Genomic DNA, 22,178 nt, shown 5'->3' on the forward strand with positions numbered 1-22,178 from the left:
TTTTTGAAGGTGTCGGTGAACATGTTCCGGAAACCACGGCGCCTGATCAGCCAGTAGAACGTAACAAAAGCGAAAGGTGCGCACAATTACCATCTGTTGTTTCCCCGCGGGCGGCAATAGCCAGCGTTTCGAGTTCCCAACTCACAATTAGCTTCTTGTCACGTAAGGGAATTCTCGCTTCCCCCGACGGAACACAAAAGCCGGGATAATTGCACCGGGTTTGCGAAGCACGAGGCGATATCATTTCCCCCCCTTTTTTTGTGGGAGCGGAGAAGAAGCAGGGACAGCAACAAGAGTGTAATTACCAAGCAACAAGAGAGAAGATGCTGGCTCAAGGGTTCTTAACGCCAGCTTTGTGGCGGCGCGCTCCAGCTTGTTTGTGTTTTTTTTTTGTTTTTTTTACTGCGCCTCGGTGTGCGGCTGGTGTGAAACGCACGAAACCCGCCGGGGCCCTAAAACCGAATTTGGGGCTCGGGGATCCCGCTGGGCAACAGCTTCTGCTGGCTTCTCTAATGAGCTCAGTATTGGCTGATTCACGGGGAAAAAAATAAACAAAACCCGTGAGAGCAAAAACTATTAAAATAATTAGTCCTGTAAAATACTCTTCTGGGCGCATTAACTGTGAATAAAAATGCTGCGGCTTGACATTAATGCTAATGGGATTAAAAGCTCATTTCAATACGCTTATTTGGACTTTCTTACAGTATTATTTTTCTAATTTAAACAAAATGAAACAGACCATAAGATAATAAATTGCAATAACCACACAACTCCCCAGGACATTTTGATGGGCCTGCTCTCCTCTGTTGTGGGCCCAGGAAACAGACTTGGACAGTTGTTTTAAAGGGGAATATTATCACAATTTCAGAAGGGTTAAAACCATTAAAAATCAGTTCCCAGTGGCTTATTTTATTTTAAGTTTTTTTCAAAATTTTACCCATCACGCAATATCCCTAAAAAAAAAGCTTCAAAGTGCCTGATTTTAACCCATACTTGCCAACCTTGAGACCTCCAATTTCAGGGGGTGGGGGGTGGGTGCGGGGGCCGGGGTTGGGGCGGGGGCGTGGTTGGGGGCGTGGTTAAGAGGGGAGGAGTATATTTACAGCTAGAATTCACCAAGTCAAGTATTTCATATATATATATATATATATATATATATATATATATATATATATATCCCCGCGACCCCGAAGGGAATAAGCGGTAGAAATGGATGGATATATATATATATATAAGAAATAATTGACTTTCAGTGAATTCTAGCTATATATATATATATATATATATATATATATATATATATATATAAATAAAAGAAATACTTGAATTCCAGTGTTCATTTATTTACACATATACACACACATAACACTCATCTACTCATTGTTGAGTTAAGGGTTGAATTGTCCATCCTTGTTCTATTCTCTGTCACTATCTTTCTAACCATGCTGAACACCCTCTCTGATGATGCATTGCTGTGTGGCACGCACAAAAGTGCTTTCATCAAATGCACTAGATGGCAGTATTGTCCTGTTTAAGAGTGTCACAACATTGCTGTTTACGGCAGACGGACTGCTTTACTGTAGACGTTCTTTATATTGTGGGAAAGCGGACTCAGGTCCGCATGGAGCTGGAGGGGCCGTGGCCTCCAGCTCCGCCTGAATTTCGGGAGATTTTCGGGAGAAAATTTGTCCCGGGAGGTTTTCGGGAGAGGCGCTGAATTTCGGGAGTCTCCCGGAAAATCCGGGAGGGTTGGCAAGTATGTTTTAACCATCGTTATATACACCCGTCCATTTTCCTGTGACGTCACACAGTGATGCCAACACAAACAAACAGCAAGGTATAGCGACATTAGCTCGGATTCAGACTCAGATTTCAGCGGCTTAACACTGTCTGATAAGATAATTACTAACAACTATGAACTAGGTTTACAGCATATTGTCATGTCTGTGTAATCATGTTTTGTTTTAGTCATGTTTTGTTTTGTTTAGTTATTGGACTCTTTAGTTTCTGGCTTTTCACTCCTTTGTCTTGTTTCCATGGTTACCCATTAGTTTCACCTGTCATGTCACGCACCTGTTTTGAGTCACGCACCTGTTGTTAATCACGTCTGTGTTATTTAAGCTTTTCATTTTCTGTTGTTCGTCCTGGTGTCATATCTTTTCTAACCCTGCTATCCTCTCGTATCAAGCCCTGTTCACGGTCCCATGCCACACTAAGTGTTTTTTATTTCGTGTTCAGTTTCTGCCTTTGTGCAAGTTTTGTTTTCATTCGCCAAGTTTTTTTTTTACCTCCGCCATTGTGCGCGCTTTTTGTTTGTTCCTTTTTGATAGTAATAAATAAATCATGTACCCACCTTCAAGCCATCTTGGGAAAACAAAAACTCCATAGTCCAAATCGTGACACATATGAAATACATTTGGCAACAACATGCACTTTGAGAGTGCAGACAGCCCATTTCAGGCGCGCTAAGAACATATATTTTTCCACGATTTCAGCACTCAGGTTAACCATACCTAAATAGACACAAAATACTGCATTACACAAGACTACCCGAATGTACTCGAATGATTGAAAAAAATCTATGTTTTTAAGCTAAATTATTGGTAAACACAGTTTATGTATAATCATTTACGTAAAACCGCGAGTAATGAATAAACTTTTCATCAATTAATATATTCTGTAGACATACCCTCATCCGCTCTCTTTTCCTGAAAGCTGATCTGTCCAGTTTTGGAGTTGATGTCAGCAGGCCAGGGAAGCTAGGGTCGATAGCTCGCTCGTCTGCGGGAACAAACTGCCGCCATTGCTTGCCGTGCTACCTAGGTCCTTTGTCCCTGAATTGCTCACACACTCCGGCAGATTCAATGGGGGTCTGGCGGCAGATTTCTTTGACTTTATCGTTGGAAATGCATCTGCTTTGAGTGTCGCAGGATATCCACACATTCTTGCCATCTCTGTCGTAGCATAGCTTTCGTCGGTAAAGTGTGCGGAACAAACGTCCAATTTCTTGCCACTTTCGCATCTTTGGGCCACTGGTGCAACTTGAATCCGTCCCTGTTCGTGTTGTTACACCCTCCGACAACACACCGACGAAAGTAAGGAAATGGCGTCCCGATGTGACGTCACGTTGAACGAATAATAGAAAGGCGTTTAATTCGCCAAAATTCACCCATTTTGTCAAGACTTGGACTATGGCGTGGTTTGTTCTCCCGTGGTGCAAATGAACATTTGGACCAGACATGGCGTGAAGGTGAAGACATATTTAATTTTACTATAACAAAAAGAACAAACTAAAGGTGCGCACAAGGCGGAAGTACAAACTTGACAAATGAAACCAATACTTGCACGTGGGCAAAAAACTAAGGACGTGAACAAAAGTCGCTAACTGTGGCATGAATCGAAAAAACTTACTTGGACAGGGCATGAAGTACGCAGAGGTAAACAGAGTGTGACAGGGGTATGATGTCGCCAGGGAGACTTCCTGGCAACAATGGGTTTAAATAATAGTGACATGATTAAAGACAGGTGCGTGAGTCGTGAGGGCAGGTGAAAACTAATGGGTTGCTATGGTGACAAACAAGAGTGCACAATGAGTCCAAACGTGGAACAGGTGAAACTAATGGGTAACCATGGAAACAAGACAAGGGAGTGAAAAGCCAGAAACTAAAGAGTCCAATAACTAAACAAAACAAAACATGATTACACAGACATGACACATTTAGAGTTCGGAATCGGTTAAAAAAATATATGGTCTTTTTTTCTGCAACATCAAGGTATATATTGACGCTTACATAGGTCTGGTGATAATGTTCCCCTTTAAAGACAAAAGAGCTAAAAAAATTGTTCTATGCTAACGTTAGTATAATAACACAAAACACAAAACCAGTGAAGTTGTGTAAATGGTAAATAAAAACAGAATGCAATGATTTGCAAATCCTTTTCAACTTATATTCAATTGAATAGACTGCAAAGACAAGACACTTAACGCTCGAACTGGTAAACGTTGTTATTTTTTGCAAATATTAGCTCATTTGGAATTTGACGCCTGCAACATGTTTCAAAAAAGCTGGCACAAGTGGCAAAAAAGACTGAGAAATCAAACACTTATTTGGAACATCCCACAAGGTGAACAGGCTAATTGGGAACAGGTGGGCGCCATGATTGGGTATGAAAGCAGCTTCCATGAAATGTTCAGTCATTCACAAACAAGGATGGGGCGAGGGTCTCCACTTTGTCAACAAATGCGTGAGCAAATTGTTTAAGAATAACATTTCTCAACAAGCTATTGCAAGGAATTTAGTGATTTCACCATCTACGGTCCGTAATATCATCAAAAAGTTCAGAGAATCTGGAGAAAGGCCAAAAACCAACATTGAATGCCTGTGACCTTCGATCCCTCAGGCGGTACTGCATCAAAAAGCGACATCGGTGTGTAAAGGATATCACCACGTGGGCTCAGGAACACTTCAGAAAACCACTGTCAGCAACTACAGTTTGTCACGACTTGGACTATGGCGTGGTTTGTTTTCCCACGGTGCAAATGATTTGGATCGGACATGGCGTGAAGGTACATACATATTTAATTTTAACACTCAAAAAAAGAACAAACAAAAGGCGCTCACAAAACTTAACGCAGGGAACACAAACTTGGACTATGCATAACTATGAACATGGCAAAACAAAAGACACTAACTGTGGCATAAATAAACACAACTTACTTGCGGAAGCAAAGAGCAGCATGAAACAGAGTGTCAGGAGTGTGTCAAGAGTGATGTCGCCAGGCTGACTTCCTGGCAACTACAGGCTTAAATAGTGATGACAAGATTAGTGAAAACAGGTGCGTGACTCAAAATGTGAAAACGTGAGACAGGTGCGTGACATGACGATGTGAACCAGGTGAAACTAATGGTCACTATGGTGACAAAGGGAGTGAAGACAAGAACTAAAAAAATGTGTCCAAAAACCAAGCAAAACATAACTAAACAAAACATGATCACGGACATGACACAGTTGATCGCTCCATCTGTAAGTGCAAGTTAAAACTCTACTATGCAAAGTGAAAGCCATTTATCAACAACACCCAGAAACGCCGCCGGCTTTGCTGGGCCCGAGCTCATCTAAGATGGACTGATGCAAAGTGGAAGAGTGTTCTGTGGTCTGGCGAGTCCACGTTTCAAATTGTTTTTGTGGGGCGATATGAAGCCTAAAATACAACAACAGAGACCGTTTGTGAATGACTGAGCATTTCATTTTGTACCCAATCATGGCACCCACCTGTTCCCAATTAGCCCGTTCCCCTGTGGGATGTTCCAAATAAGTGTTTGAGGAGCATTCCTCTACTTTCTCAGTCTTTTTTGCCACTCGTGCCAGCTTTTTTTTAAACATGTCGCGGGCATCAAATTCCAAATGAGCTAATATTTGCAAAAAAAACAACAAAGTTCACCAGTTCGATCGTTAAGTATCTTGTCTTTGCAGTCGAAACATATTACTTACTTTGGAGACTTTCTCCAAAGCAGTGGCGTATATCCAGTAACAAACGTATCCGCATCTTTGAACAGACTGCGCCATTAAAATTTTGATTATGGAATTATTCTGGCCGTGAGGTGTCACTAAAATGACCACTCCACTTCAACTTAAAGACAGCATAAGTCCATTCCAGGCGGTTGAAAATAAATAGGTTTGCATTTCGTATGCCTTACTATGGTTCTGTGTTAGACTAATTTCACTTGATCAGATATTTTCTAACAGTCCACGCTTCAAAAATAATACAAATATGTATAATTATAATATAATAATATATCAGTATATATTATATACTGTATAAATAATATGTAAATATTACACGTTATATTTTATAATGCTACTATAGTACATTTTTTGTCTACTTTATACCTTTTTGTTTTCGCCCTCTTTTTAGACTTAGACTTAGACAAACTTTAATGCTTCACAAGGGAAATTGTTCCCCACAGTAGCTCAGTTACAAAGGATGGAAAGTGTAAGGATGGAAAGGATACTGCAGGTATAAAGTAGACAAAGAATGTACCATCCATCCATCCATCAATTTTCTACCGCTTATTCCCTTCGGGGTCGCGGGGGGCGCTGGAGCCTATCTCAGCTACAATCGGGCGGAAGGCAGGGTACACCCTGGACAAGTCGCCACCTCATCGCAGACAAAGAATGTACCATAGTAGCAATATAAAATATAACATATATGTAGTATTTCCATATTATTTATACAGTATATAATATATACTGATATATTATATTTTTATATAATATATACAATATATAACAATTACCATGTACAATATTACAGTATATGTAACAGCTGAAGCAAAAAAAAAAAAGAGGGCAGCTTAAAATAGAGAGGAGATCCAACAGAAAATATACATTCTAAACAAAGAGAGGTAGCTAACATAGAAGCGATCAGGTAATAGACAGATAAAAAAATATAAATAAATATATATATATACATACCAGTGACGTGCAGTCACTAGAGGCAGGTGAGGCGGGGCCTCACCTGCCATCATGGAAAGAAAAAACATGTAAAAAGAAAAAAAAAAATATTAAATTCTTAAATGTATCCAGTGATTATACTATAAAGTTATTTTCCATTTAACTTCACCAGTTTTAGATTATTTTTATTTAAAATCGCTGAATTTTCACATTTGCCGTTCAAATACTGAGAAGAGACGGTGCGGTGAACAGCAGCCAGTTGAGGCACGTCACTCATTTGTGCCTCAACATGGATTGCGCAATGACTCGGCTAACTGCTGGCCTGCTGTGCAGTGAGACTGTATTGCTATATGAACTATATTATACATTTCCATAGTTTAGTTAGCTGAGGTATATAATGTACAGTGTATTTTGTCAACAACTGTATGTGTGTAACGTATTTCTTGTGCTGAGCGATCATAAAACGGCTGCAAAAGACACACTGGCTGAGGCTCGCCTCCTGCACCCCCGCCGTAGAATGCACGGCAACCCCTGACGGGAGTGTTATATCAACTAAAGCCCACACTTAATCTTTCCACGTGCAAGATTGAATCTATTTAAAAAAGTTATTTCATAAGAAGCCAAAAAGTGCAAAAACAATAATGTTTGTGTTGGAGGAGTTGTGAATGACTGCAGGGCCACAACATTAGGTACACCTGCAGACTGCAGGTGTACCTAATTCACAACTCCTCCAACACGAACATTATTGTTTTTGAAGTTTTTGGCTTCTTATTAAATAACTTTTGTAACCTATTTTTATGGGCTTTCCTCTTTGTGATGTTAAGTTCCTGTTATGCGCTGTTATATAGTATATGCCTTGAGCTCTTATTTTGAAGGCGCCAAAAGCGGAAGTGATGACATGTTGTAGTGGAGCGGAGGTTTTTGAAAGAAGGTAAATAAAGTGGTCCTCGTGTAAACTGGAGCCTCCGTGTTTGGTATTTTGTAGTTTCATACAGTATAGGCGACATTTATGAACCCTCGGTTACACTTTTTTAAATAGATTCAATCTTGCACGTGGAAAGTTTAAGTGAGGGCTTTATTTGATATAACACTCTCGTCAGGGGGTGCATTAATCCAGCACAACAGCGGCTCATGGACTTATTTTATAAGTAAAGGTAAGACCATAGTAACGTTTTTTTTAATTAAATGTGCTTTTTTGTGTGCTACAGTTTGTATGTGTAAAGTTAAAGTTAAGTTAAAGTACCAATGATTGTCACACGCACACTAGGTGTAATGAAATTTGTCCTCTGCATTTGACCCATCCCCTTGATCACCCCCTGGGAGGTGAGGGGAGCAGTGGGGAGCAGTGGGCAGCAGCGGCGCCGCGCCCGGGAATAATTTTTGGTGATTTAATAACCCCCAATTCCAACCGTTGATGCTGAGTGCCAAGCAGGGAAGAATGCTGGTATGAGCTTTTAAACATAACCCGTTAACTGCTGCCAATCAAATGGTGAATAAGATACTCTTTAGGGTTCATATGTTTGTAAATCTGACTGTGATGAAGTCAGTGCCTCACCAGCCATCAACCTCACCGCACGTCACTGATACATACATACATATATACATATATATACGGTATATACTGTATATATATATATTTTTTTTTTTTTTTTTTTGGTGCCCTTTTGTGCATTATCCTTTCCATCCTTTCCATCCTTTGTAACTGAGCTGTGTGTAACAATTTCTGTTGTGGATCATTAAAGTTTGTCTAAGTCTAAGTCTATTTGTGCTGATAAAAGTTGACCCAGCATTTAGTCCATCCTTTTGGGAGGCAGTGGGCAGCTCTCCCTATCCGGGTTATAGGTCACGTCACACCCGTTATTCAGTTCCCAGTTGTCCATCAAGCTGATGTCCGACTCAATGGTTGTTTTTGGTTTTGCCAAAGCAGACAACGCGTTGCCTTGTTGGAGTGGCCGGCCTACCACGTGCAGCCAGACTCAAGGCTTCATTCATGGGAGGTTGCATTTCTAGAAGAAACACCGACTGTATTTCCTCTCTGTGTCTCGCTTTCTGCGCGGCAACAGATGGGCCAATGTCATGGCAGAAAAGGCCGAGCAAAACAACTGATCAAACTGAAAGAAATGTCACGACCTTAAAGGTGCGGACGCTAGCCAGCCTCTGAGGACACTTGTGAATGGAACACATTTCTTCCTCCGTTGCTGCATGTCTCGTCTGCTGGGAAAAGCTGGCAAGAACCACACCGAGTCAGCTGATGGAAACTGTGAGGTGACACTAATACGGCTGCAAAGTCTTACAAAGAGGACTGTCCTTTATCGGGACAATAGGACTCAGGGAAATTGTGTATTCAGTAAAATAGTCTGCTCACACTAACTGAAGCTGTGATCATACTTTGGTAAACAGGTCTGGTCCAAGGTAAATAGAAGACATTGCGCACCACCAAGGACCGACAGATGGCTCGACAGACAGATGGATGGACATAGGAACAGACAGAAAAATAGATAAATGGACAAACGAGTAGACGAATGGATGGATGTAGGGACGAACAGACAGACAGGCGGACAGGTAAACAGGCGGATGGATGGACATAAGGACAGATAAGACAATAGATGTAGAATGGTAAACAGACACACAGATAGGGACAAAGAGTCAGGCAGGTAATCACAGACTGATGGGCGAATGGCCGGATAGATAGACAAATAGACCAGTGCACAGGCGGACCAACAGGTAGATCGGTAAACAGGCAGATGGATGGAAGGACAGAAAGGCAAGCAGACAGGCAGATAGACAAAAAGATAGGTAGACCAACAGAGGGATGAACGTTGGGTGTCGGAACAGAAAAACGGGTTGACCGACAAATAGACAGATAGCTAATCAGACTAATGGATGAATGGCCACACAGACAGGTAGATGGACAGATAGAGAAACAGACGGATGGATGCAGAGACGAACAGACGCACAGATAGATAGAAAGGCAGCTAAACAGGTGGATGGATGGATGCAGTGGACAGGGGAAAAAAAGGCTAATAGACTGATGAATGAATGGATGGACGGACAGACGGTCAAATAGTTGGACAAACAGATGAATGGATGTAGGGATGAACAGATGGACTGATAGACAAGCAGACCGGTGAACAGATGAATGGATAGACGGGGGGGACAGACAGACGGATAGATAGTTGGAGGGATAGATGGACTGATAGACAGGCAAACCGGTAAACAAATGGATGGATGGATGCAGTGGACAGAAAAAAATGGCTGATAGACAGGTAATCCGACTGGATGGGCAGATAGGCATATGGACAGATGAATGAACGGAGGAACGGACAGACGGATATATGGTTGGATGGATGGATGTGGAGACGAACAGATGGACAGATAGACAGGCAGACCGGTAAACAGATGGATGGATAGACGTGGGGACGGACAGATTGACAGATAGTTGGACGAACAGATGGACAGATAGACAGGCAGACGGGTGAACAGATGGATGGATGGACGGATAGACAGACAGATTGATAAGATAGTTGGACGAACAGATGGGCAGATAGATAAGCAGACAGGTAAACAAATGGATGGATAGACGGTGGGAAAGACAGATGGATAGTCAGTTGGACGAACAGATGGACAGATAGACAGGCAGACCGGTAAACAAATGGATGGACACAGGTACAAAAAAACAGGTCAACAGACAAAAAGACAGAAAGATAATCAGATTGATGGATGAATGGACGGACAGACGGATAGATAGTTGGACAAACAGATGGACTGATAGACAGGCAGACAGGTAAACAGATAGATGGATAGTTGTGGGAACAGACAGACGGATAGAAAGTTGGACGAACAGATGGACAGGCAGACAGGTGAACAGATGGATGGATGGACGGAGGGGGGTACAGACAGACAGATAGATAGTTGGACGAACAGATGGACAGATAGACAGGCAGACAGGTAAACAGATGAATGCATAGACGTGGGAACAGACAGACGGATAGATAGTTGGACGAACAGATGGACAGATAGACAGGGCAGACAGGTAAACAAATGGATGGATAGAAAGGGGTACAGATAGATAGATAGATAGGTGAACGAACCGATGGACAGATAGACAGGCAGACAGGTAAACAGCTGGATGGATAGACGGAGGTACAGACAGACGGATAGACAGTTGGACGAACAGATGGACAGATAGACAGGGCAGACAGGTAAACAAATGGATGGATGGACGGGGGTACAGACTGACGGATAGATAGTTGGACGTACAGATGGACAGATAGACAGGCAGACAGGGGAATAGACGGATGGATGGACGGAGGGACAGACAGAGGGATAGATAGTTGGACGTACAGATGGACAGACAGACAGGCAGACCGGTAAACAAATAGATGGACAGAGGTACAAAAAAAACAGGTCAACAGACAAAAAGACAGACAGATAATCAGACTGATGGATGAATGGACGGACAGACAGGTACATGGACGAAGGATGGACGGACAGACGAATAGTTAGTTGGACGTACAGATGGACAGATAGACAGGCAGACAGGTAAACAGATGGATGGATAGTCGTGGGAACAGACAGACGGATAGATAGTTGGACGAACAGATGGACAGATAAACCGGCAGACAGAGGGACAAAAAAACAGGTAAACAGACAAAAAGACAGACGGATAAGCAGACTGATGGATGAATGGACAGACAGACAGGTAAATGGACAGATCGATAATGAATGAATGGACAGACAGATGGAAAGGTGGACGGACAGACATATAGACAGGCACACAGACAGACAGATGGACACAACAGACACTTAGACAAAGAGGCAGAATGAATTAAGTCTAATGTTAAAAGAGTCCATTTATCAAAGAGAGTTTTGGCCAATTGAGAAGAAGACTGCAGTGATGAATCTCCGGAGAGTTGGATAATCTGTTTCATAATATCTCTCCATGCACGCAGAGGCTTTTCCATCCTCCTCCTCCTTCCTTGGCGGGCTAATTAGCTCCAGGTTTGAGACGGAAAGTGAAGTCATGGCACAATGTGGAAAAGATCTTTTTCACAATCTTTGTTTCCATCAGGCCCAGCAACAAAAAGGAGATGAAGCAGAGGCTTCACTCACACTGCTGACGCGCTCTGTGTGCTTTTCAGGTTATTTAGTCCTTCTTACTACCCTGCAGCGCCGCTTTTTGATGGCGTTCCACCTGCAGCGGGGAGGACTTCAAAGCTATGTCATTTGTTCCTGGGAGAGAAAGGAGGACAAATACATCTTCCCGTGATAACTCTACACATATCGGACTTCATGGAGGTAGGACGGAGGTTCGTCGTGGATTACCTGACGAATTGGAGGGCTGCACTATCCACTTTAGGCACCAGAGGGCAGCAGAGTGTTAGAATAATTATGTTTATATTATCACACAACTCGTATGCTTAAAGGGGAACATTATCACAATTTCAGAAGGGTTAAAACCATTAAAAATCAGTTCCCAGTGGCTTATTATATTTTTCGAAGTTTTTTTCAAAATTTTACCCATCACGCAATATCCCTAAAAAAAGCTTCAAAGTGCCTGATTTTAACCACCCGTCCATTTTCCTGTGACGTCACATAGTGAAGCCAACACAAACAAACATGGCGGAAAGAACAGCAAGCTATAGCGACATTAGCTCGGATTCAGACTCGGATTTCAGCGGCTTAAGTGATTCAACAGATTACGAATGTATTGGAACGGATGGTTGTAGTGTGGAGGCAGGTAGCGAAAACGAAATTGAAGAAGAAACTGAAGCTATTGAGCCATATCGGTTTGAACCGTATGCAAGCGAAACCGACGAAAACGACACGGGAGAAAGCGAGGACGAATTCGGCGATCGCCTTCTAACCAACGATTGGTATGTGTTTGTTTAGCATTAAAGAAAACTAACAACTATGAACTAGGTTTACAGCATATGAAATACATTTGGCAACAACATGCACTTTGAGAGTGCAGACAGCCCAATTTTCATCAATTAATATATTCTGTAGACATACCCTCATCCGCGCTCTTTTCCTGAAAGCTGATCTGTCCAGTTTTGGAGTTGATGTCAGCAGGCCAGGGAAGCTAGGGTCGATAGCTCGCTCGTCTGCTGGAACAAACTGCCGCCATTGCTTGCCGTGCTACCGAGGCCCTTTGTCCCTGAATTGCTCACACACTCCGGCAGATTCAATGGGGGTCTGGCGGCAGATTTCTTTGACTTTATCGTTGGAAATGCATCTGCTTTGAGTGTCGCAGGATATCCACACATTCTTGCCATCTCTGTCGTAGCATAGCTTTCGTCGGTAAAGTGTGCGGAACAAACGTCCAATTTCTTGCCACTTTCGCATCTTTGGGCCACTGGTGCAACTTGAATCCGTCCCTGTTCGTGTTGTTACACCCTCCGACAACACACCGACGAGACATGATGTCTCCAAGGTACAGAAAACAGTCGAAAAAACAGAAAATAACAGAGCTGATTTGACTCGGTGTTTGAGAAAATGGCGGATTGCTTCCCAATGTGACGCCATCGCTCCGAGAGCGAATATTAGAAAGGCGTTTAATTCGCCAAAATTCACCAATTTAGAGTTCGGAAATCGGTTGAAAAAATATATGGTCTTTTTTCTGCAACATCAAGGGCCGTTGCTATAGTTATTACCAATTGTGCTGAAGTTGTACTTTTTCTATCTGTGCAAAGCCAGTCTCGTATCAGTGTTTGTTTCCAGAATCGGCCCGCTGACTGCCAAGGCCGAACATCGAGTGCCGTGACGCAGACAAAGCAGAGACAGGGCGATATCCCGAGTATCAACACATTTGCATTTCATTAAAGGGGAACATTATTGCCACAAAACCAGTGTTCATTTGGTTTTAATCTCGTTTTAAATATAGTGTTTTGACCAAAATGTATTTTAGCTTTAGCCATATTGTAGTCATCTAAATTAATATAGTTATAGTCGATTACATTCCTCAACAATTCAAGTCATTTTTGTCGATTCAAATCTAAAGTACCGTATTTTTCCGACTATAAGGCGCACTTAAAATCCTTTCATTTTCTCAAAACTCGACAGGGCGCCTTATAACCCGGTGCGCCTAATGTACGGAAACATTCTGGTTGCGCTTACCGACCTCAAAACTATTTTATTTGGTACATGGTGAAATGATAAGTGTGACCAGTAGATGGCAGTCACACATGTTTATATATAATAAAATACAAATACAAAAATGCAATGCAAAATACATTTTGGTCAAAACACTATACTTAAAGGCCTACTGAAATGCGATTTTCTTATTTAAACGGGGATAGCAGGTCCATTCTATGTGTCATACTTGATCATTTGGCGATATTGCCATATTTTTGCTGAAAGGATTTAATAGAGAACATCGACGATAAAGTTCGCAACTTTTGGTCGCTGATAAAAAAGCCTTGCCTGTACCGGAAGTAGGAAACGAGTAGCGTGACGTCACAGGTTGTGGAGCTCATCACATCTGCACATTGTTTACAATCATGGCCACCAGCAGCGAGAGCGATTCGGACCGAGAATGTGACGATTTACCCATTAATTTGAGCGAGGATGAAAGATTTGTGGATGAGGAAAGTGAGAGTGAAGGACTAGAGGGCAGTGGGAGCGATTCAGATAGGGAAGATGCTGTGAGAGGCGGGTGGGACCTGATATTCAGCTGGGAATGACTAAAACAGTAAATAAACACAAGACATATATATACTCTATTAGCCACAACACAACCAGGCTTATATTTAATATGCCACAAATTAATCCCGCATAACAAAAACCTCCCCCCTCCCGTCCATATAACCCGCCAATACAACTCAAACACCTGCACAACACACTCAATCCCACAGCCCAAAGTACCGTTCACCTCCCCAAAGTTCATACAGCACATATATTTCCTAAAGTCCCCAAAGTTACGTATGTGACAAGCACATAGCGGAACGCACGTACGGGCAAGCGATGAAATGTTTGGAAGCCGCAGCTGCATGCGTACTCACGGTACCGCGTCTGCGTATCCAACTCAAAGTCCTCCTGGTAAGAGTCTCTGTTGTCCCAGTTCTCCACAGGCCAATGGTAAAGCTTGACTGTCATCTTTCGGGAATGTAAACAATGAAACACCGGCTGTGTTATCCGGCACAACAGTCAGGGGGTGCATTCTACGGCGGGGGTGCGTTATCCGGCACAACACCTGCCGCAATACACCGCTTCCCACCTACAGCTTTCTTCTTTGCTGTCTCCATTGTTCATTGAACAAATTGCAAAAGATTCACCAACACAGATGTCCAGAATACTGTGGAATTTTGCGATGAAAACAGACGACTTAATAGCTGGCCACCATGCTGTCCCAAAATGTCCTCTACAATCCGTGACGTCACATGCAGGCGTCATCATACCGAGACGTTTTCAGCAAGATATTTCGCGCAAAATTTAAAATTGCACTTTAGTAAGCTAACCCGGCCGTATTGGCATGTGTTGCAATGTTAAGATTTCATCATTGATATATAAACTATCAGACTGCGTGGTCGGTAGTAGTGGGTTTTAGTAGGCCTTTAAAACGAGATTAAAACAGCAATTCCAACTTTGTCCACAGCGTCAGTTGCTACATAGTGTCGCTTTCCAACATTTTCTGCAGACTGCATTGCAAAAGGATTAACCACCTCCCATGAAATGGGGCCATATGAATCCCTTCCCTCCTGTACACTGCCTTCTGTGGTCCAAAGTTAAATGTAAATTCCACTGCGAATGACAACCAGAAGGATCAATTTGCCGTCATCGTTATTGCCGAGTGTCACAGCAGTTCATTAAAGAAAGTCGGGCGCCGCAGACAGGCACGTACTGTAAATGACTTCGCAGACTTTGCAGCGTGTTTTCCCCGCAAATGGTAATACATCCTAGGGCTTCAAAGTAAAGATAGCGCCCATACCGGAGTACAAAAAAAGGGATATTAATAACATAGCTGCCAAGTGAGAGGGATGTAATGAAGGAGACAACTTAATAAAAAACAACACACATGTGGAGTCTAATATAGGAGACCAAAGTCTGACATGGAAAATGTGCGTGTTTGTAAATATCCCAACGTAATCATTTAATTGATTTGTTAGAGTAATCGAATAAAACACATTGTTGAAATAACCTTATTCTTTCTTCTTATGAATGCATGTAACATTGAAATTGCACTTTTACCATGGAAGCATCTCTATATATTACTGGTGTGTAGGCTAAAACTAGCTAATAGGTAGTAAAGAACCAAACTAAACAAAGAAAAACTCTTTGATAAATATGATAAATTGAGTGAAAATCATTGTTGGGAAATTCAGTTAAAAAAAAATTATATTATAGTTAATTGAATTATTAACATTATTATTTTTTAATAAATACAATTAGTTATTAGGGGAAGTAATTATTGTGTTGCTTAAAAAAATACAATTTTAAATATCTGGCATATGCAGTTGAGGCATTTTATGAAACCAGAGTTTGTTGCTGTCATGTCTGTGTAATCATGTTTTGTTTTAAGTCATGTTTTGTTTAGTTATAGGACTCTTTAGTTTCTGGCTTTTCACTCCCTTGTCTTGTTTCCATAATTACCCCATTAGTTTCACCTGTTCCACGTTTGGACTCATTGTGCACTCTTGATTGTCACCATAGCAACCCATTAGTTTTCCCCTGTCACGTCACGCACCTGTTTCACGTTTTGAGTCACGCACCTGTTTTCGTTAATCACGCCTGTAGTATTTAAGTTCAGTGTTTTCAGTTTGTCTTTCTGGTGACATCATACCCCTGACTTTCTGCTTCTCATTCTGTTTACCTCTGCGCACTTCATGCCATGTCAAGTAAGTTTTTTCTATTCATGCCACAGTTAGCGACTTTTGTTCATGTATATAGTTTTTTGCCCACGTGCAAGTCTTTTTGTTTCGTTAGTCAAGTTTGTACTTCCGCCTTGAGCGCGCTTTGTGTTCCTTTGTTAGTGTAAAATAAATAATGTCTTCACCTTCACGCCATGTCTGGTCCAAATGTTCATTTGCACCACGGGAGAACAAACCACGCCATAGTCCAAGTCTTGACAGTTGCTAAGTGACTGTCAGCGTCCAGACAGAGCAGCATGAGCTCAGCTGTGTTTGCTGGCAGTCACAGTAGCCCTGTTGAATATGTTCACTGGATTGTGCTAGCGCGTCGATGGCTGTGGTCTCCTTGTCCACAGGATTGCAAGCTCGTGACTTCAATCATTGATTTTTTTGTTCATTACTCCCTCAAAGTTGTACTGTGCGTGTGCGTGTACTTACAAGTTGTGTGTTATTTGCTGTGTGATGTTGCCTTTTCCTATTTAATTTCAAGTCCATCTTAAGATATTTCCTGTATTGAACCTGATGTCTTTCTGAAGCTCTCTTGTTGACATACAACCACATCAAACGTAGGAAGCCACGTTGCATCAAACGTATTAGTGACGGCGTTGTAACGCACGTAAAGTAATTAATTAGCTTGCATAACGAATGTCTTAATCAAACAGGTTTGATAAGGGGTGGTAAACTCATTTTAGCTCAGGGGCCGCATGGAGGAAAATCTGTGCACACGCGGGCCGGACTATTAAAATCATGGCAATAAAACTAAAAAAATAAACACAACTTAATATTGTTTTCTTTGTCTTACTTTGGCCAAAAATAGAACAAACACATTCTGAAAATATTACAATAAAAATATAGAAAAAAATATCGGCAGCGGTAAAGTTTAGATCCATGAAGGAAAGAAGAAAGTGAATGAATGTTTATAACTGAATACATATGCATAATAATGTGGTTTCTTTTGTATTATTTTATTTTAAATGAATTAAGTAACGTTTATGACAACCTTTTTTCCAAAACACGATATAGAATGTGAGATATAACAGGATAATGCATACATTTACTTACAAAAAATTGGGACCCCAAAAATGTACTGTGGGACCCCATTTGTATGACTTGATGTGGTCCCTGGGACCCCCTTTTGAAAATTCCTAGCGCCAACACTGATGGAGTATTGGTGCGTGCAAAACAGCAGCAGGCGGCTGTGGCCTGCGGGCCGGTTCTAATACTAATAGATCATTCATTGATCATTGACTTTGACATCACTGCTGTACCCTGACTACTCTAAAGCACTGGCCAAAACTTTGGACGCACCTTCTCATTCACAACACAACTGATGGTCCGAACCCCTTAAAGCAAGAATTTCCACTAATCAACCCTGATAAGGCACACCTGTGAAGTGAAAACCTCTTGAGAGAATGCCAAGAGTGTGCAAAGCGGTAATCAGAGCAAAGGGTGGCTATTTTGCAGAAACTAGAACAGGGGAAGGGAACCTATGGTTCTCGAGCCAGATGTGGCTCTTTTGATGACTGCATCTGGCTCTCAGATCAATCTTATCTGCCATTGCTTAACACGATAAGTAATGAATAATTCAGCTGGTAATCACAGTGTTAAAAATAACGTTCAAATTATAAAACGTTCTCATGCATTTTAATCCATCCATCCGTTTTCTACCGCACCTGTTCAAGAAGTCGCATTAATGATAAGAAGTATTTTATTTATTATTGGTTAGCTTCAGAATAACAATGTTATTATAAAGAATAAGAGACTTATTATACTCTAAAAATGTTGGTCTTACTTAAAAATGCACGCATTTAGTTGTATTCAGTGTTAAAAAAATATTATATGGCTCTCACGGAAATACATTTGAAAATATTTGGCTTTCATGGCTCTCTCAGCCAAAAAGGTTCCCGACCCCTGAACTAGAACATAAAACGTGTTTTCAGTTATTTCACCTTTTTTTGTTAAGTACATAACTCCACATGTGTTCATTCATAGTTTTGATGCCTTCAGTGACAATCTACAATGTAAATAGTCATGAAAATAAAGAAAACACATTGAATGAGAAGGTATGTCCAAACTTGTGGCCTGTAATATATATATATATATATATATATATATATATATATATATATATATATATATATATATATATATATATATATAATTGTTTTATATCGATTTTTTTTATTTTTTATCAATTAAGAATCAAATAAGAATTTATCTTGTTTCACTTAATATATAGTTAATAAGTTAAAGTACCAATGATTGTCACACACACACACAAGGTGTGGTGAAATGTGTCCTCTGCATTTGACCCATCACCCTTGATCACCCCCTGGGAGGTGAGAGGAGCAGTGAGCAGCAGCGTTGGTCACGCCCGGGAATGATTTTCGGTGATTTAACCCCCAATTCCAACCCTTGATGCTGAGTGCCAAGCAGAGAGGTAATGGGTCCCATTTTTATAGTCTTTGGTATGACTCGGCCGGGGTTTGAACTCCCAACCTACCGATCTCAGGGCGGACACTCTAACCACTAGGCCACTGAGTAGGTAAATGTAAATGTTCCAGTTATAGCCAGGATGCTTCTATACCAGTGGTTCTTAACATGGGTTCGATCGAACCCTAGGGGTTCGGTGAGTCGGCCTCAGGGGTTCGGTGGAGCCTCTGCCGCGTAGGTCAAGCCACACCCGACTCATCGTGTACATAAAAACTTCTCCCTATCGGCATATTACGGATACGGCAACAGCAGAAGTCACACTGATTTGCAGGTGTGTAATTTATTGTGAGTTCATGCACTGCGTTGGTTTTGTTCTTTGAACAAGGTGATGTTCATGCACGGTTCATTTTGTGCAACAGTAAAAAAAATCATATAACTGTCTTGAATTTGGAAAAAATAAACTTTTTATTTTTCACTAAAGAAGGGTTTGGTGAATGCGCATATGAAACTGGTGGGGTTCGGTACCTCCAACAAGGTTAAGAACCACTGTTACCAATAAATAATTTGATAGATTCTATTATTTCCTAAATATTTACATATATATATATATAGATTCCTATGAGGAAGCAGTGCCTGGGGAGTCTGTGGTGGGCTCTCCTATTTCTGGGGCTGAGGTTGCTGAGGTAGTTAAAAAGCTCCTCGGTGGCAAGGCCCCGGGGGTAGATGAGATCCGCCCGGAGTTCCTTAGGGCTCTGGATGCTGTGGGGCTGTCTTGGTTGACAAGACTCTGCAGCATCGCGTGGACATCGGGGGCGGTACCTCTGGATTGGCAGACCGGGGTGGTGGTTCCTCTCTTTAAGAAGGGGAACCGGAGGGTGTGTTCCAACTATCGTGGGATCACACTCCTCAGCCTTCCCGGTAAGGTCTATTCGGGTGTACCGGAGAGGAGGCTACGCCGGAGAGTCGAACCTCGGATTCAGGAGGAACAGTGTGGTTTTCGTCCTGGTCGTGGAACTGTGGACCAGCTCTATACTCTCGGCAGGGTCCTTGAGGGTGCATGGGAGTTTATCCAACCAGTCTACATGTGTTTTGTGTCCCTCGGGAAGTCCTGTGGGGAGTGCTCAGAGAGTATGGGTATCGGACTGTCTGATTGTGGCGGTCCGCTCCCTGTATGATCAGTGTCAGAGCTTGGTCCGCATTGCCGGCAGTAAGTCGGACACGTTTCCAGTGAGGGTTGGACTCCGCCAAGGCTGCCCTTTGTCACCGATTCTGTTCATAACTTTTATGGACAGAATTTCTAGGCGCAGTCAAAGCGTTGAGGGGATCTGGTTTGGTGGCTGCAGGATTAGGTCTCTGCTTTTTGCAGATGATGTGGTCCTGATGGCTTCATCTGGCCAGGATCTCACTGGATCGGTTCGCAGCTGAGTGTGAAGCGACTGGGATGGGAATCAGCACCTCCAAGTCCGAGTCCATGGTTCTCGCCCGGAAAAGGGTGGAGTGCCATCTCCGGGTTGGGGAGGAGATCTTGCCCCAAGTGGAGGAGTTCAAGTACCTCGGAGTCTTGTTCACGAGTGAGGGAAGAGTGGATCGTGAGATCGACAGGCGGATCGGTGCGGCGTCTTCAGTAATGCGGACGCTGTATCGATCCGTTGTGGTGAAGAAGGAGCTGAGCCGGAAGGCAAAGCTCTCAATTTACCGGTCGATCTACGTTCCCATCCTCACCTATGGTCATGAGCTTTGGGTTATGACCGAAAGGACAAGATCACGCGTACAAGCGGCCGAAATGAGTTTCCTCCGCCGGGTGGCGGGGCTCTCCCTTAGAGATAGGGTGAGAAGCTCTGCCATCCGGGAGGAGCTCAAAGTAAAGCCGCTGCTCCTCCACATCGAGAGGAGCCAGATGAGGTGGTTCGGGCATCTGATCAGGATGCCAATCGAACGCCTCCCTAGGGAGGTGTTTAGGGCACGTCCGGCTGGTAGGAGGCCGCGGGGAAGACCCAGGACACGTTGGGAAGACCCAGGACACGTTGGGAAGACTATGTCTCCCGGCTGGCCTGGGAACGCCTCGAGGTCCCACAGGAAGCGCTAGACGAAGTGGCTGGGGAGAGGGAAGTCTGGGCTTCCCTGCTTAGGCTGCTGCCCCCGCGACCCGACCTCGGATAAGCGGAAGAAGATGGATGGATGGAGGGATATATACACTGTATATATATATATTTTTTTTTTTAAATTTAATTTAATTTTATATTTTAATTAATTTTAATTTTTGTTACGTACATAACTCCACATGATGCCTTCAGTGACAATCTACAATGTAAATAGTCTTGAAAATAAATAAAACGCATTGAATGAGAAGTGTGTCCAGACGTTCTTTTAACAATAAACATTTCACTTTCATTTTGTTTTACTTTGAAGATTCTTCTCTCCACCAAAGAGTGAAGTTGCCAAATGTTAAAATGTGTGTTTTAGGCCCCCCCCCCCCGACATGTTTCCTGGTGTAGTATGTTGCTCCCCTCCCAGCATTGACACGGTCACGGCGAGGGACCAGCCGGCGTCTTCTCCCGTCCTCAAACGTTCCTCCTCCCCGCCGCCTCTCACCAAATTCCTCCGCCCTCGGCTGCCCCCACTCTGCTTAGCACAGCGGTGTGACGAGTATAAATCACCCATTTCCCCGCTTCGACTGTGACGACCGCCCTCGCTTCTCGCCGGTCCTACTACCGCGTCGCCGCCGCCGCCTCTTAGAAATGTTTTCCAGGACCGCGTCGGATGGCGACGGTCATTGATACCTCTCAGACGTTGGGTTTCTCTCGCTCATATTTCCACCGACATGTGAAAGTAGAAGCTAATATCCAAGAGCTGCAGACGGTGGAGGCCCCAGCCGGCTTGTCGGGTCTGATAAGGGCATTTTGGAGAGGGGAGGGCATCTCCTCGTACCGTAATGCCTGATTTCCCATCGCCATGACAACCTCCATCTATCCTCCGGAGCTTACTAGCAAGTGTGCACACACACCTGTTAGACGGATTAGATTGCAGGTGACATTCAATCGTGCCCTGGACACCTCATGCTGCGTTTGAGGGAAGTCAGAAATATCCAATTTACACTGCAACCTTCAAACCATTCAGTCACATGTAAACAAACATGGCGGACGATAACGTTAACCTTGCTCTCACACAAATGGCCATTTATTTATATGATATATACATATAATATATACATATTTCTATAATATATACTATATAATATATAACATATATATATATATATAATATATGTATAACACATATATATATATATATATATACACACACATAGTTATATACATATAATACATATAAAATGTATATATTATATGATTATATTATACAGGTGTGGTCAAAAGTTTACATACACTTGTAAAGAACATAATGTCATGGCTGTCTTGAGTTTCCAGTCATTTCTACAACTCT

General features: G+C 42.5%; 1 protein-coding gene across 1 annotated transcript in view; it reads right to left on the reverse strand.

Moving 5' to 3' along the window:
• The window catches only part of adamts3 (ADAM metallopeptidase with thrombospondin type 1 motif, 3), a 447,166-nt gene that overhangs the window by 277,125 nt on the left and 147,863 nt on the right, over positions 1–22,178 (reverse strand). Inside the window, exons 6-7 of the mRNA XM_061981142.1 lie at positions 21,518–21,535; positions 19,958–19,987 (exon numbers count right to left, since the gene is read on the reverse strand). Of these exons, the coding sequence (XP_061837126.1) occupies positions 19,958–19,987; positions 21,518–21,535 (48 nt within the window). The remainder of the gene's footprint in view (positions 1–19,957; positions 19,988–21,517; positions 21,536–22,178) is intronic.

Source organism: Nerophis lumbriciformis, linkage group LG20 (genome assembly GCF_033978685.3).
Source record: "Nerophis lumbriciformis linkage group LG20, RoL_Nlum_v2.1, whole genome shotgun sequence".
In the NCBI taxonomy this organism is placed as follows: Eukaryota; Metazoa; Chordata; class Actinopteri; order Syngnathiformes; family Syngnathidae; genus Nerophis; species Nerophis lumbriciformis.